The sequence below is a fragment of the Carica papaya genome, chromosome 2 (genome assembly GCF_054855325.1).
Source record: "Carica papaya isolate Zhongbai chromosome 2, ASM5485532v1, whole genome shotgun sequence".
Taxonomy (NCBI): domain Eukaryota; kingdom Viridiplantae; phylum Streptophyta; class Magnoliopsida; order Brassicales; family Caricaceae; genus Carica; species Carica papaya.
In genome coordinates, this window is record NC_142310.1 from 10,762,840 (window position 1) to 10,779,863 (window position 17,024).

At 34.6% G+C, this 17,024-nt stretch overlaps 2 protein-coding genes across 8 annotated transcripts; both read right to left on the bottom strand.

Annotated features, from left to right (window-relative positions):
- Window positions 1-2,976: 2,976 nt before the first annotated feature.
- On the bottom strand, window positions 2,977-6,247 carry LOC110823960 (cation/H(+) antiporter 4-like). Its single transcript, XM_088213279.1, has 3 exons — window positions 5,536-6,247; window positions 4,476-5,459; window positions 2,977-4,342 (listed from the first exon to the last, which is right to left on the bottom strand). The coding sequence occupies exons 1-3, from the start codon at window positions 5,746-5,748 to the stop codon at window positions 3,233-3,235; spliced, it is 2,307 nt and encodes a 768-aa protein (XP_088069405.1). The 5' UTR covers window positions 5,749-6,247; the 3' UTR covers window positions 2,977-3,232.
- A 1,696-nt stretch (window positions 6,248-7,943) lies between these two features.
- LOC110823947 (uncharacterized) lies at window positions 7,944-16,511 on the bottom strand. 7 transcript variants are annotated; one of them, XM_088213281.1, is made up of 7 exons: window positions 15,918-16,511; window positions 12,412-15,315; window positions 11,269-11,322; window positions 9,855-10,228; window positions 8,823-8,921; window positions 8,701-8,735; window positions 7,944-8,519 (listed from the first exon to the last, which is right to left on the bottom strand). In XM_088213281.1, the coding sequence occupies exons 1-4, from the start codon at window positions 16,365-16,367 to the stop codon at window positions 9,971-9,973; spliced, it is 3,666 nt and encodes a 1,221-aa protein (XP_088069407.1). In that variant the 5' UTR covers window positions 16,368-16,511; the 3' UTR covers window positions 7,944-8,519; window positions 8,701-8,735; window positions 8,823-8,921; window positions 9,855-9,970. The 7 variants fall into 7 exon arrangements, with proteins under 7 accessions (XP_088069407.1, XP_088069408.1, XP_088069411.1 ...); XM_088213282.1 differs by having other exon boundaries at window positions 8,605-8,735; XM_088213285.1 differs by lacking the exon at window positions 8,701-8,735 and adding an exon at window positions 9,381-9,441.
- Window positions 16,512-17,024: the final 513 nt, after the last annotated feature.

Consider the following 17,024-nt stretch of genomic DNA (forward strand, 5'->3'; position numbering starts at 1 on the left):
CAATGGTGATTTAGAAGAAGAGGTATATATGGAAGTCCCTCTGGGCATTGAGACCACATATGAATCTCACAAGGTGTGCAAACTCAGAAAGGAACTTTATAGTCTAAAACAATCACCGAGAGTTTAGTTTGACATATTCACCAAAGTAGTCAAACATATAGGGTATGAGTAGTGTCAGTCTGATCATACTTTGTTTGTCAAAAAGAGTGCCTCTGGTAAGAAAGCGATCCTAATTGTTTATGTTGATGATATTATTTTAACAGGTGATAACATAGAGGAAATTCATAAACTCAAACTTTTTCTTGCCACGGAGTTTGAGATATAAGATCTTGGAGCACTCAGGTATTTTTTGGGAATGGAATTTGCTCGTTCGAAAAAGGGAATATATGTGTCGGAAATATGTTCTTGACCTACTGAAAGAAACAGGGATGCTTGGATGTAAACCAGCAGAAACACCCATGGAAACAACTACAAAAGTTTGATTTAAAACCAATGGCAAGTCAGTTGATAAAGAAAGATATCAAAAATTTGTGGGCAAACTTATTTATCTTGCTCATACTAGACCTAACATCAATTTGTTGTGACTACTGCAAGTCAATTCATGAACCAACCTACTGATGACCATATGAATATAGTATATTAGATCCTAAGATGCCTTAAGAAGACTCCAGGATAAGAACTATTTTTTCATAAAATAATGAACATGAATATTAAAATTTACACAGATGCAGATTAGGTGTGTTCTGTAACTGACATAAGATTTACATCTGGGTATTGTATTTATGTTTGGGAAAACTTAGTCACTTGGCGAAGTAAGAAACAATATGTTGTGTCACGAAGTAGTGCAGAAGCTGAACTTCGGCCACTTGCTCATGGAATATGTGAGGGGTTTGGTTAAAAAGGATTCTAATGGAAATAAAATTCTCGGTTACTACTCCCATGAAAGTATGGTGCAACAATCAATCAACAATCAGCATAGTTAAAAATTTTGTACATTATGATCGAACTAAACACGTGGAGACAGATCGACACTTCATCAGAGAGAAGATTAAAGATCAAACTATTACAATACTTTATGTTCCTACTAGTCAACAAACTGCAGATATTTTAACAAAGTTACTTCCCAGAGGACCGTTTAACAAATTAATATCCAATCTAGGTTTACTCAACATTTACGTAACCTAGATTGAGGGGGAGTGTAGAAATATTAAGAATAAGTTATATTTACTTTTACTGCTTTCTGTTATTTATATTTGTCAGACAATCAGGCACCGTAACAGAATGCTAGCTGTCATTTGGTAAGAAAAGTTGTTAATTTGTTTTTTTTCTTCTGTTTTGCCTATAAAATGAGGCATAAATCATTGATGTAATAAGAAGAAAAAAATGATTTTTTCCTACTCTCAAAGTCTTCATTTTTAACTCTCATAACTTCAACATTTACAGCACCATATACATAACAGTGATCATTTCTAAATAAAATTGAATACTTTTTCTTTTGCATTTGAGTCACACTCAATAAATTTTACATCTGTATTAAATTTTATATCTTATTTAGTGTGAATTGGTACTGAACCTTTACCCTAAGCCTTCACAATCATTTCAATTTCAAGCTTTATTTTAGTTCTACAGGTGGAATCTAGATTGGAAGACAGTATTCGATCCTCAGTCATATGGTCGGTTCATGCACTATCAATGAACCATATGTCTTGACTAGGGACGTGAAGATCTGGAGTAACCATAAATTAAATAGCTCTCCTGCTGAGCCTAATTATCCTTAAGGTTAGCTTATTCATGTTGAGCAGATTGTTTATGCTGTATTTGTGAATTATGTTGCCTGAGCTTGAAATGCAATTTTTAACAGCATTTTCCCTTCTCATAAAACCCCTTTGTTCTTGAGGTTGCAACTTGTTTATCACCTCAGTTACTGACAACTTTTCCAAATCACAAGATTATTCAATTACTAAAGTTTTGTTCAAATCTATAAGGAAGACTTTCATCTTCTTGCATCTTCATCAACTCAAACTCCCTCTTTAATATTAATAATTTTACAACTTTCACCTTTACACTTCCAGCATACTCTTCCTTCAAATCTCAAATTTTTTTTACCATTTTAAAATCCACCAGCCTGGGAAAAATTTCTTCTAATATAGCTAAATGGATAATGGACAGAATTTAAAAATTTTTCATGGAGCCCTCTCAATCTTAAAGAATTTGTGCCAATGTAAGATTTTCAAGTAAGGGCACTCTAACATCTCTTCTCTACAGCACTCCATAAGTCATAAACAAGCAAATATAACCCCATTCTCACAACACAATAATCATAATTTCCTCCTATAAACATTGGGGTACTAGTAAGTTCACATTTATGGTAATTCTCTGTGAATTTGATGAAGTTTAACCAATTAACAAACTTGTTTAACTCCTCACAGCCCACAAGAACAACAACTTCTGATAACATTGTTGATAGATCACTTGATAAATCCCTGAAAATATAATGGAAGAATATGGAGAGGAAAAATATAAGAAAAAAGACAAAAGAGAGTTTTCTACTGTGAAAGTGTTCAATTCCCAGCAGCTTTCCATGAGTTGGAAATACATATATATATATATATACACACACACACAAAAAGTGGAGGATAAACATGGTTGGTTAATAGCAACATTAGACCATGTATAATAGCAAGTAAATTAATTTTTAAATTATGTCATTTATCTATATGTTCTGAATTATTTTAACCATTTTTATTATTTTGATTAGTATATCTAACTTCTGTCAGTAAATTAGTTATTCAAGTATAATTGACTATTTTTTAAATAACATATTATTTTAGAGAAATAGTTTTCAAATTTAGTAAAGACCTATTCTAACTTATAATTCAAAAAAGTTTATCTCAATAATTATATACTTATTTACTTATTAAAAATTATTTAAATTAAATAAATTTTGTTATCTAAATTAAAAAAGTCCCACCGATATACTGAGTGAATTTTAATTTCACACTGAATAGTCAGCATTAATTCCTATAATACAAAACTGAATGATATATGACATACTATCGACTAACTAAACCATATTTAAGCTGTCCTAAAAGCTGGAATTTAACCTAGATACTACCAGCATGAAAAACTTTTCTACGTAACTTACATTTCCAAAACAATGATCCACTTAGAAGAAGAAGAAAAGGAAGAAGAAGAAGAAGATTAGAAACATGAAACTCAATATGCATGTGTATTATGATCTTTGCTTTTGGTGTTGCACTATTAAGACAGAAGCTCTGCTATCAAGATCTGGTTGTGAAAGCAAGTCTCCGATGACACCCAACTCAGGAAATTCGTTCCATTCGTCAAGGCCTGTTGTAAAAGGAGTTCCCATCCCTCCTCCTTTCCCAACAATAAACAGATCATAGTAATCTACCATTGATCTAAGAACCACTGCAGTCTGTGATGCATCTTTCACAGTTTCCTCCATGTACATGCCACACCCTTGCCCATTACTATTGTGCTTGAATTCTCTTAGATGTGAGGAATCAAGCATGGAGTTCCAATCCGAAACAACAACTCCTGATGATAATACAAAACGAATAACAGTCAAATTCAATCTGGAGTCTTTAGGCATGCGCTTGGCTAGTGTTAGAGCCTCTCTGTCGTCTTCTCCACCGAAGAAAATCATACCCACATGGTAAGATTCATCAATTGATTCCTCTTTTTGTCCTATGCAGTTTCGATCAACCAGGATCCCAACCGAACAAGGTGCCTCTTCAAGGACACTACAGTTTAGGTTCCTTATCATGTTGTTGTCTGATATCACAGTGGATCCATCAATGGACCATGTTCGGTGGAAAGGGAGGAGGATAAGGGATGTGAGTTTGTCAAGCGCAAGCGTGCAGGTATCCTCATGCATGTGTTCAAGGGAAGAGATTGAAGTGAAGGTACTTACACTGACTAAACCCCAGAAATTTTTCTGGAAATTATTGAAGGAGATGATGACATTATCTGAGTAAGACTTGGTACCAACTTTCTTTTTTTGGATTTGGTGGGAGATGAAGATAGGAGATGCCTGACCAACGAGCTCAATAAGATGAAGAACATAAACATCAACAGGGTTGTCTTTTGTTGGGCATGAAGCTTCAAGGAGGTTGATCATGGGGGCTATGTTATCAGGTCTGTGGATGCAGGCGAGGATTCTTAGCTCTGAGTTTGTTTTCAAGTGAGTCATATCCCTTTTCTGGTAACCAGCATATTTTCTAGAGGGGTCATACACCATCTTCACCAAGATAGGCAAGATGTACGAGCTTACCAAAATGTAAAGGGTCATTGTGGAAAAATGTGCTTCTCTGATAATCTGCCAAGAAACTGAATCATGATGAGTTGGTTTGATTTGATTTGCTTCCCATCAAGATATATATGTGCGCGCGCGCGTGTGTGTGTGTGTAAAAGAAAAGAATGTCAAGTGATGAATATGTATGTATACAGACCTTTATCTGGAGTCCATAAGAATAGGCAGAGAGCTCAATATAGCCTTTATAATTGACAATAAAGGCGAAAGCAATAGAATCCCTCAAAGGCATCTTGGAAAGCAGACAAGAAACAAGACATACAACAAACTTAGCTGCAACAGTGACAAGGATGATATTCAATCCTTCCAGCTCAGCAGCAGTTCTGAGGTTAGTATTCATGGCACAAGAAGCCACAAAGAAAGGCAACAAACCGCCAGTGACAAGACACTCAAACTTATCGATCAATGCAGAGCCAAGAGGAGGTCCAGCAGGAAGAAATAACCCCAAGAAATAAGGACCAAAAGGAACATATTGTTCAAAAAATGCCCAATAAGCGCCGGAACCAAAAACAGCAACCATAACGAAATAAATGTATATGGTCTTAACAGGCTTTCCTTCTGGTGTGTGTTTAATAATCCAATACATAGCAGGACGCCAGACGGATACAGTGAAAATCATAAAGAGGAGAACAGCTACAACATCTATGGATGCGTGTGCGGGGTTGTTAATACCATTTTGAATAAAGTGAAGGAACAAGGTAAGAAAAATACCCAGAAGATCACTCATAAATACTGCAGAAAGACAAAGTCGACCCAGTTCAGAGTTTTGGATTTTCAGATCTATGATCAGAGAAGCAATAACTGGAAATGCTGAAACACATTGGAAAAAGATTATGAAGCCAGCGGGTGAGTTGAAACCTTGTTTTACATTTAATTCGTGACCGTACAACACAAAAGACACAACCAATGTTGCAGCAACTGAACAAAGTCCGATTGCCAATGCTTTCCATCCAGTTCTTGCTACTAACCCTAAATTCATTTTCACGCCCATTAAAAACCAGAACATTGTATACCCAAATGTACCCATTGTGCCAATCACGTTTTCTCTGTAGTCCTTGGGGAACAGAATTTCTTTAAGCCCCCCGCCCTTGTCAAGAACTGCAACGCTCAACAACAGACCAGCCTGGATCACATTCAAAATTTTCCTTTCAGGGTTTTTGAAAATATATAAAGAAAAAACGAAGAACAGGAGCACTTACTGTCATCTGTGCGGTGAAATTGGAGACTCCCAAATGCTTGAACATGAAATAAATGAATTGCCAGAAAAAGAAAATAAGAAGTATAAATATTTCCAAGAGGGGGAAGGAGTAATCCCATAATTTCCTGCCTTTTACAGGATCCGCCAACCTTTCCCATATTCCAAATGAATTCACCAATGGTGGAAGCTGCACGCATTCTAAGTCTTTTTCCATTTCGCATACAACACCTTTTTCTCTCCCTCACATACACATATATACACAATATATACACCAAACATATATACATATACATATACACTGTTTCTTTAACCGATCCCATATCCATATTCCTCCAAAAATAGCCCTTCTGCTTTCATCTAATCAGTTTGCTCTTTTTCTCAAGCTTTTTCCGCTCTTGCCGTTCTTAACACACCAATAACTAAAACCCATAACAAGTTAAGATCTGTAATATTCTTCGAACTAATTTAACTACGCATATTAACAAATTTTTATTAATCCCATTTCATTTCAGACAAGCAATGATAATCAATATCCCAACCATAAACTTGTTTAATCTTTTGCCAACACAAGATCAACGGCTTCAACATATCCACAAAACAGTGCCACTTATATATACATACACACGCGCACACACAGACATATATATATATATATATGTTCAACCTCTTTAACTAGCCTTCCTAGATTCTCATCCACTGTTATGCCCACTAACAAACACATTTTAATTGTTGACACCCACTGCGAAACATTAATGAAAACCATTAAAATAATTTCACTTTGCGTTTTGATTCCATTTTAATTTCTAATTTCTGTATTATATATTTCCTACTTTTAGAATTCAGTATAATTTTAAATTTTTGTACATATATTTTTGATATTTAAAGCCAGATCTTCTGACCCAATTGTAGAATCCGGAGAAAAATATGGGTCGGATAATGATCCACTTCGGCCAGGGTTGGATCAGACTGAAAATTGTTCTCTTGAATTTATTATATATCATAACATTCGGAACTATTGCATGCTCTTCATTATATATTTAATTAGTTAATTATACTTAAAAATTTGTAAATCGTCGTATTACTAATCACAATTATATTTTTTATTTATTATCTTAAATCATTTAATACACGTCAAGTCATATTTATTAAGCACTCGTAAATTTAATTGTTAATTAAAGTTAAAATTAGCCAAAAAAAAAACTCAAGTTTATTCCTTCTCTTGGATTGTCAACTCATTTGGACCAAACAAATATATTTATTATTTAGAAAATTAAAATAACTAACTACTATACACATGATCATATTAAATATAAAATCAATTTAGAAAATGAAAGTTTGATTCTTAGTTTGACTTTTATAAATATAATAGATTATATAAATCTAAATCTTTTAGTATACAGATATATTACAAAATTTAATACAAATGTTTAATTTTAATATATTTGTAGTTATTATTGACTTTTATAAATATAATAGATTATATAAATCTAAATCTTTTAGTATACAGATATATTAGGTAAAGTCAAACTCATAATTTAGAGCCTTAATCAATAATAACTACAAATATATTAAAATTAAACATTTGTATTAAATTTTGTCATATCTAAACTCTTTTTTCACTATCCATTCTGCAAATAAATACTTTTACCAGTCACTCCCTCCAACCCACCTACCTATTTTTTCACCACTTCTTTCACCTGCACCTGAAAACCAGCTCTCATTTACTCGGTTCATCCTTTTTTAAAAAATATATATATATATATATTTAACTTTTAAATAAACTTAATTAAAAAAACATCAAATAAAATGATGATTTAACTAATATTTCAGTGTACAATAAACATAAAATATAAATTAAATAATGTATTCAAACCGATCAAAAATCATCTGCTATAACTACATATATATTATCACATAATTTTATTTTAATATTCAAAAATTATTCAAATAAATAATAAAATTAACAAATATAATAATTATATTAAATAAAAACATAAAAAATTATACATATTCAAAATATTTAATTGAAGAGAGTACTCATAAATTAGACACATACTTGTTTCATACTCTTGCAAATTTATAACTTTGTATCCACTCTCATCTTCTAATCTGTTAGATTATCCGCCTCCCATTGTTCCACAGATTTACAACTTTTTATTTGCCCTCATCCTGTAATCCACCAATTGTATTGAGTTCTTATTCAACCCCATTGGAGTACTGGGGACCTGACCTACTAGCAGATAACCCGCTCCAATACCCCCATCTCTAATTTGGTACTGACAATAGTAGGATTTACCACAAATTTAAAACAATAATTAAATAACAACTTAATTGAAAAATAAATCAAACACTCTTACAAACTACGATATCAAATATACAAACTACATTTCAATTCTATATTCAAAAGACTAAAGGAAAGACCAGAGATAGTATATTTGTCGATAATAAATAAGTTCTTACCCTAACGCAACTAATTTATATTTTTTTAAAACAAGTAAATGCCCTAACCAATCAAGTTTATTATCAAAATCCTTGTTTGGAAAATAAAATATCCCAAAATTACAATATGAAAACTTGCCAACTCCATCCCACATTCTCTGCTTCTCAACAAGCCGTCTAAGAAGAACTCTTACCAGAATTCTTAATCCTCATGGAACGGTAGTTCCGTTGGCTGGATCTATGCATGATCATACTGTTCATTTGGAAACTTTAGGTGACACTCTACTAATTTCCAAGGGTCTCCAAGTTTGAACCCACAAGGGGCGTTTCATCCCCAACGCATGTAATTTGTACCAAATCCAGGAGGCATGTAGCTTTCCAGAATGAACATAATTGCTCAATGACTAGGTTGTGATGCCAAAGCCCAAAAGAAGCAATAATTAAGCTCTGTGCATCAGATTTCATAAGTTGCACTGCCATCTCCATTACATTAGTGCGGGACAACTTTGACAGCACACTTTAAGCACATTGAACCCAGCCTCAAAACTGGTGTCAAACAACATATTTAGACAATGCCTTACAGTGAAAACTGCAACATATAGTGTATAAATGCCAACATTTACCTACTTACATATGCATATATGTGTATCTGTCTGTGCATAAGACACTGTAATAAGATAGTTTAATGACGCAAAATTGTGAATATAAAAATAATTAAATAGTATACCAGCATAAGAAAGCTTCCCAAAGACCACCAGCCACCTATAGTCCAAGTAAATACAGTGGTTACCCAACCAGCATCAGAGAATAAAAATTCTCCTTACAGGTAAGGTAATAAAAGCAACGTACCTCGTGGGGGCCAGACACTGAAATTCATTTGTTGCCTTCCAGTTGCAGAGCACCAATCGCTAAATGCAGTTAACCAATCAATTCATGAAAACCATTGTGCTGTATAAAATAACAGAATGTATAAGTTTCATGAATGAACTTGACAATATTATTACTGAGCAGGACAATCTTTTCCCTGCAAATACATCTACAGACAGGTTTTCTAGTCCAATAGCCATTGTGTATATACACGCATTCTAAATTAAAACTACTCATAATGAAAGAAATGATGACTATTCACTTGAGTTTTGGGTATTACTGCAACTGGATCCATTATTTTTTAAGATAACTCAATCCATCAATAACATATATATATATATGCTAATTTAAGTCTAATTATTAATAGACATCAACTGATTGTAAAACATGCATCACATGTTAGTCATTCAACTGAAATAATAAGAAACAACAACATAACAAGAGATTTTACAACAAAAGAGAAAAGACTAAAGTTCTAGTTTATATGTTAAAAAAGAAAGTAACAGTAAGAGGAAAAAACATTAAGAGTGAAGTGCATACATGAAACATATTGTACATGGAGAGCACCTCCTTGGTGCCTATATCAATATTCCTTTCACACCTTATTTCAAAAAAAAATAATTGACATCAGTTGTAATTATATCCGGGTATTTAAGTATCCCCATGTAATTTTCTCTTATAAAAAAGAGGACATTATGTTTGAGCCCCATTAACTCAAACAATTTATAACCCCTACCTTCTCGAACCATTCAGTTCCACATATCGTAACCTCCACCAATGACAACGTTTATTTTAACAAATCACAAATTTTAACTCATAGCTTTGTGTACTTGTTTCCTATTTGCTTTTTCAAGATTAATGAAAATACTAGAAGCAAATAAGCACATATAAAACCTCACTGCCAGAGAAACTAGACAAGAAATTAGTCCAAATAATAAAAGCATAAAATTTTACCATATGAGTCAGTTGAAAACTTGAAAAACATATACCATAAGAATGAAAAGAAAAGATTACCATAACTCATTAAACATCAGCTGGGCTAAACGAATATAGTCACATAACTCTGCCGCTGAAAACCCTTGAGAGATGTTTATTACTGAAGTGGCCAACTTAAGGCTCAAACCTTTTGATTACATCTGATATGCTTCACCAGGACTGCCTCCCTTGGATATGACCTGCAATGTTGTGCCTGTAAGAAGCCAGGCAGTTTTTTCTGGACATTGTTCAAAGGGCCTAAGGGGAAGCAGACTTCTGTCCTCCTGTTGTACACCATACACAAACGGTAGTCTAAGTGTAAGGAAACTCTCTGGAGGTAAGATCACTCGATATCCAAGGCTGAACTGCAATTTCTCCTCCCAATCTGGAGTGGGTAAAGGGAGGCACGACCTCTAAAAGTAAAAAAGGTTTAGAACATGAGAAAACTTATGCTTCAAGAATGACAATAAAACCTAACAAACATACTGCCATCCATAAGTTATGCAATATTTTAAACTGCATTTTGGGCTGTTCATGCAACAAGCAATATAAATCTTTTACTAGTCAACAGATTTTCATCTTACTACAAATTGCACTGTTGTTGACATTTACATTTAAAATGCGACTATCTTTATTCTCATCCAATTAATGAGTTCTTGAACAAAATCTAGATTTGACAGATAGAGCAAGCACAATTAGGATCAAGCATAACAAACTACAAAAGAGAAGAAAAACAAATTTGTAACCCAAACTCAAGAAATAAATATTAGTTCTAACAAAACAAGTTATCATGCTAAAATATTAGGATCATCAAAAAACATTTGGCAAATATTAAAAAGAAAAATGCTTGGTTAATTTGTAAATCAATTCCTTCTGCAAAATTTTTCGTTGAAAGGATATACATATATATATATTTTAATTAGCTTCATTACAAATTAAAATTCCTCTCCTTCCAAATCAATCTATTAGTAATATTAGTCAGCTTGTCAACTAAACTTTTGTTCATCCTTTGGTTGTCAAATTGAGATGATTACTATTAGTGAGAAATTCTAAAAAGAACAAATATACTAAGTCGAAACTGCCAACCTGGTCCCATTTATGAAAATAAAGTACCAGCACAAGTAGTTTAACACTAATCCAAGACTTCTTGAGTCATTTGCCAAATGCAGATACAGAACCAAAGAAGCAATTTAGATACAACATGGCATTATAAACACAGATGACTTGACTAATTTATCCACATTGGCAATTGATACAATCAAAAATTGCTTCAATCAAACAATATATAAAACATAATAGCAACTTTTTTTGGGGCTAGAGATCCCTATTAAATGGGCACTTAGACAAACAAAATGAGCTAAAGTACACTGGCAAAACATAATAAAGTCAGATATATGGTAAGTTCTTGAAAAAAGAGAGGAAGTGCACTCTCTAGACAAGGTATGAAAAATACCTCAAATTGTATAACAGGGCATGTTCCCAACACTACAGGAAATGGAGGTGTGACCTGAAAGCAAATTCTATTATATTAGGCTTTTGCATAGTCAAACAATAGTTTTCAACATGATGAAAAAAGACAACAATCACTAGGTATCACTTCTCTCGTGAGTCACACCCTGATGACAGAATTAGATGCTAGATATAGCTGCTCTAAAATCAGAAAATATCAAATACTGCAGTATCCTTCTTCACTCTGCAAACATTGTATATTCCTTTAAACTAGAGTTCACTAAGAATGCAATATCCTTCTTCACCATGCAAACAATGCCAATTATTTTAAACTAGAGTTAGTTAATTTTTCTTTCAAAAAAGAAACAACTTTAATGCATCACGTTTAACTACGATATGTCAGCACAGATAAACACAATGAACAGACAGTTGTTAAACCAGTGCATTTATCATAGAATGAGCAACTTCTAAAGGCAATACTTTCACATCTCATCAACAGTACAACAGACAATAGGAAAAGAGAAAAGATACGAACTGGAATCATAGGACAAGATGTGTCACACTATCTGATATTCTAATATGCTTCCATCATGCAAGATATGAGCAAAAACTAAAAGTCTGGGACAAGAAAATCTCAGAAAATTAGCAATTCAACAAGAATCAACAGTAAAGGCAGATACACCAACTTTTAGCCACAAAGCATTGAGGAAGTAATTACTTGGTAAGGTTTTTCACTTCATTCTGTCACTGAACCGAAATTGAAAAGCACTCCATTTTTGCAATCTACATTTCTAGACATAAGCACTTAACAATTTGACAAGATTTATGGACCACTAAGTAGAAATAACCGACAAGAGGAAACATTTGCTTGAATGCTTGGAGCTTATGTAATATTGATTCAAGTAAAGAATGAAGCTAGCACCACTTACTACCAGAAGAATTAACAGGCCTCAGAGAAGAGCAAGAACCTGTCTTCTGGTGTGTGTCTATAGTATCTCATAACGTAAGAAAGAATAGCAAGGAACTCATATGAACAAAATACATGTTGACATCAAAGACACATTACAACAGTGTACAGCAAACTACAAACAGTAAATATACTATTAAAGACAATATAAGGAAAAGAACCATTTGTGTAGCATAGTACCAGAAAAATTCTTTGAAGCTGTGAGATTGTGCCGGCAAATTTAAGCATTCGAGGATCCTTCTTGGCACACTTGCAATGTGGGCAATTCATATATATTGGTAAATTTCTATTTAACATGGAGAAAGCATGACCATTATCATCAAGGTTAATAAATTGAAGTTTTGTTTCAAGATCTTTTACATTGTGGGGAAGAGCTGCAACACTAAAAGATGTATGATTCTGTTCCTCTCCACGGCATGGGAGCTGTATGGGCCCATCTACACATAAATTACCTTTTGGAACCACAACGTGTTTTGTCTTATCTATATTTTTCACCTTATTCATGGCAGAAATCATTTTGTTTGACTTTCGGTGGATTCTACCATGACCAGCATTCTTATCCACTTTTGAGGAATCAACAGTACAAAAAGAATCTTCTGCAGAAGTAGGAATATGAGATTCTTCAAGCATCAAGTACGAGGGTCCAAGTTGATTAAGATGCTCTGGGTTTAGCAAGAAGCGGTGGCCATAAGGGCACTCATGCTCAAAACCAACATAAGCTGACACATGCTCCAAAACAGGGTTTGATCTAACTTTTTCACCACCATTCATGTTAACAGGAACTACATTACAACCTATCTGTAAAAAAGGGTCATTGTCTGCAGAGCTATTAGTGTTAATTGTCTCATTAAATGTTTCCAGACCAGATGAAATGCCCTGTGGATTTTGGGATCCTCGATGTAGAGTTTCATGAACCTGTTCCATAATCTGATCTCTCGTCCTATTCTGCTTGAGACCTTTTTCCAGAGAAGTTGAGGGTTGCTTCCGCTGCTGAAGAGGTGGGAATGCTGAATCCACGATTGCTGATCCAGCAACAACCTCTGAAAAAGGTTTTCTCATCATGAAATTGGGAAGACCACTGCCGAAATTGATTTTGTTATCACCAGCATTGCTATTCTCAAAGGGTTTTCTATTATTTCCAACTCCAGTATGTTTGTCACCCGTGTATAACTGCCTGGCACATGTCTTCTCCATATCTGCAGGTTCATTAGACTCAACCTTGAAGTTAGAACTTGAACTAACCATCATACTCTCTTTAGCAGCTAGTCCTACCAACTCATTTACAATTTTCTGTTTCCCTAGAATTATAGTCCATCTTAAAAGAAACTTCTGAGTGGGACAGAATCCACTCTGTAGTAAACCTGTAGAATGTTCATAGTATCGTGCACTACCAATACGAATCAGACTCCACGATGACGGTTTAATTGGTCCTGCGTTGCTTACATCAGTTAAACAGATTGCAGGAAGAAGCTTTTCACAATCTGGAAAGCAATTAAACACGATATTTGCTGATTCAAAATCAAAAGGGTCTGATCGTAATCTCCGTGAACGGCCACAAGCACAAGCATGAAGGAAAACATATCCACTGGAATGCGGCTTAACCTCAGCCCCTAAAAGTGACTCTCCTTTTTCCACATCATGTCTCTGGTGCATACATGGTTTCCCCGTTAAACTAACAGCATCACAGAGTTGCCTCCCAGATTTCCAGATGGATGTGCATTCATCCTCCAACCTTTTCGTGAAGAGTCCTACCGCAGGCCCCCTAACCATTGAGTTGAAAGCAAGCAAAGCCTTTTGCAGATGTGTGTCATGCACAGAAGTAGGATAACAAGCAGGTAAGTCTTTCAAATAAACATCCTTAGCATCTGGAAGGGCTCTTTCACACCACAAAGTTGAAAACTTTGTGTTCAGTCCTCTTCCAATTTCCAAATAAGATACAGCAATATCCAGGGGTTCCACAACTTTTGAATTACTACCTTCAATCTGTCCCGATATTAGGTTTCGTTGGCGAGGTTTTCTTTTCCCCAATTCAGCTTCACCAATACACCCACGTTTTGCTGTGAGAATTTCAAGAAGAATAAGTTGGCTAGATGCTAGCCATAAATCCAGACTTGGAAGTTCAGGTGTCGTAAACGTTTTTCCGGAAGCAGCTGATGCAGCAGCTACTGCTGCAGCAACAGCAACCATACCCACACCAGCAGCTGAGCCACTATTGGTGTTAGTGACCAACCCCCCTCTTCCTCTTAGGATATCAGACTGCCTGTAAATGAACTCTTTTATGGATAAGATATCCTCCTTATTTGAAATCTGGCTATGACTTTCGAGCAGAAGAGAATCTGAGGTTGCTTTTTCATTCAACACATCTTCCACAAGGCTAGACACGAACTCTAGAGACTCACCCCTCTGGTTTGTAGACCTGTCCAACAGAACAACAGACCTCGTCGCGTCAAGAGAAAACAATGGTATGGAACTTGAGGCACCCCCACTCCTCGACCCCGCATGGCCACTTTCAGAACCCACTAGCGTTCGAGATTTCTTAATTAAAAATCTAATCTGTGCCTCAAGAGATGATTGCAATTTCTTCCTCAAGCCACCTTCAGATTTACTTGCAGGGCGAGCTAACACTACTACTGACCCAGATCCTTTCATTGGCAATGTTGGCCTAGCAACATTGCTCATTGTAGATGACTGGTTAAGAGAAGTGGCATCTGTTGACTCTTCAACGGTAGAACTGGAATTTGACATTTCTGAGAAATCATCACTAAAAACAAACAGTGTGACAGGGGTACATTGTCCAGGAAATAGAGAAGTATAGGATCCTAAGCCAGACATAAGAGATATTGACGAGGCATTGCGACTCAAGATACCACCACCTCTACCTAAAGAAGCATTGTTAGAGGAATTTGTCAACACTGAAGGGCGTGATGATGATGAAGAATGTGCTCTGGATGGCAATGGGGGAGTAGTCCTTGATCTAAGATATGGAGCTAGTGCATGCTTAGCAGACTGTAATGCTCGAAAATTTTTCAAATATTGAGTACCAAAGCGCGATCCTTCCTGAATATATATAACTACATGGCAAACCTGCATTGCTAATTGAACCATGCATCAGATGCTTCCCCTTACCAAGTCCACATTCCAATAAAAAATAAAACACGAAACTTAATATATCATATACTAGTACACTTGAAACTTCCGAGCTGATGAAGGGTTATCCTATAACCTTATTCAATTAGATAGGATGATAAAAAAAGGCAACCATTTTTAGAAAAGGAAAACTGCCAAATATGGATATTCTAGCACCCAATTTCATAAATTGTCAAGAGAAAAATAGGCTTACCACGGCATTACCTAGCGGAGGAAAAGAACACTGAAACATTATCCTCTTTAAACTCGTATTTCAAAAAAAAATTATCCTCTTTAAACTCTTCCAGAGAAACAACACCCACATACCGACTTCTCCAAACAGAGAATAACACTTAATCCAATATTCATGTGAATCAAATCAGTTCATAACATGTTTTACAAGACCATTATACAAGTAACATTTTGCTTACCGGAGTTCAAAATTGTTTAAACTAATACCATATATGCATACTTAAAAACTAAAATTTTCTTCCTGAAAAAATTTTGGCAACAAGCTTTTACATGCAAATCTCCACCAGTATAAGAAAAAGAAAACTCACAGAAAACATGAAAAGCAACCCTTGAAGATCCCCAAACTCGCGCTCTTCCACAATCGAATCGAAGCCCGATCCCGGATCCAAAAACCCGTCAAACGCCGGGCAGTTGGTCGAGCAGAACTGCAAAAACAAAATTCCCTTTTCTTCTTCGTGGTAATAGCTAATCCTCCTGCATTTGAACCACCCCTTTACCTCCTCTTTATCAACAGTGAAGGATTTATCCAAATTACCCGGCCCGAACACATTGGAGTCCAACACCCGGTTGATAACCTGAGCCGAATCGTCGGGTCTCCGCCCGATGAAACCAACGACAACAACACCGTCTTGGGAGCAAGGTCGCGATGGGGCTGTTGCTGGTGCTGACGCTGGATCCGCAGAGGAAGTGAGTAGGGAAACAGGTGCAGGAGATAGGCGGGTCAGGACCCGCATGGGGAGCGGATTGGGTGAGTCCATGAGCTAATTGTACACGCTAGGGTTTTAGGGGTCCATACAAGAAAGAAGAAGAAGAGACAGAGAGAGAGAGAGAGATGTAGCGTCTCGTCTGCTTTGTAAGATTTTGGGAAGACAAGAAGCACAGTGGCCATTAGCATGGCATGAATGCTGAAAATATTGTTGTTAATTAAAAGTGTTTTAATTAAAAATTATCTGTTGCGCAGTAAAAATTGTTGCAAAATATATTATAATTTTAAAAGAGTAAATTTATGTATTTAATAAAAATAATTTTTGAAATTAAAAATTATTAAAATGGTATAAGAAAAAGAATAAGTTAAAAATAAAAATTGTGTTTGATTAAATAATTATAAATATTACAATAATTTAATTATTATTTACACATTAATATTAAATTTATAATATAATTTAGATTATTAATTTCACATTACTATTCTTATTTCTATATTATATTATATATAAAACATAATTATATAGTATATACTTATATATAGAACAATTAATAATATATCCATATGTATATATAAGAGTATATATAATTAGATAGTATATTATTGGAATTTTTTCAAGTGAAAATAATTTAAATTTTTATTATTTTCACTTCTTTAAAATTAATAATTTAAAATATTTTTAAATAAATTTATATTAAATTTAAATTTT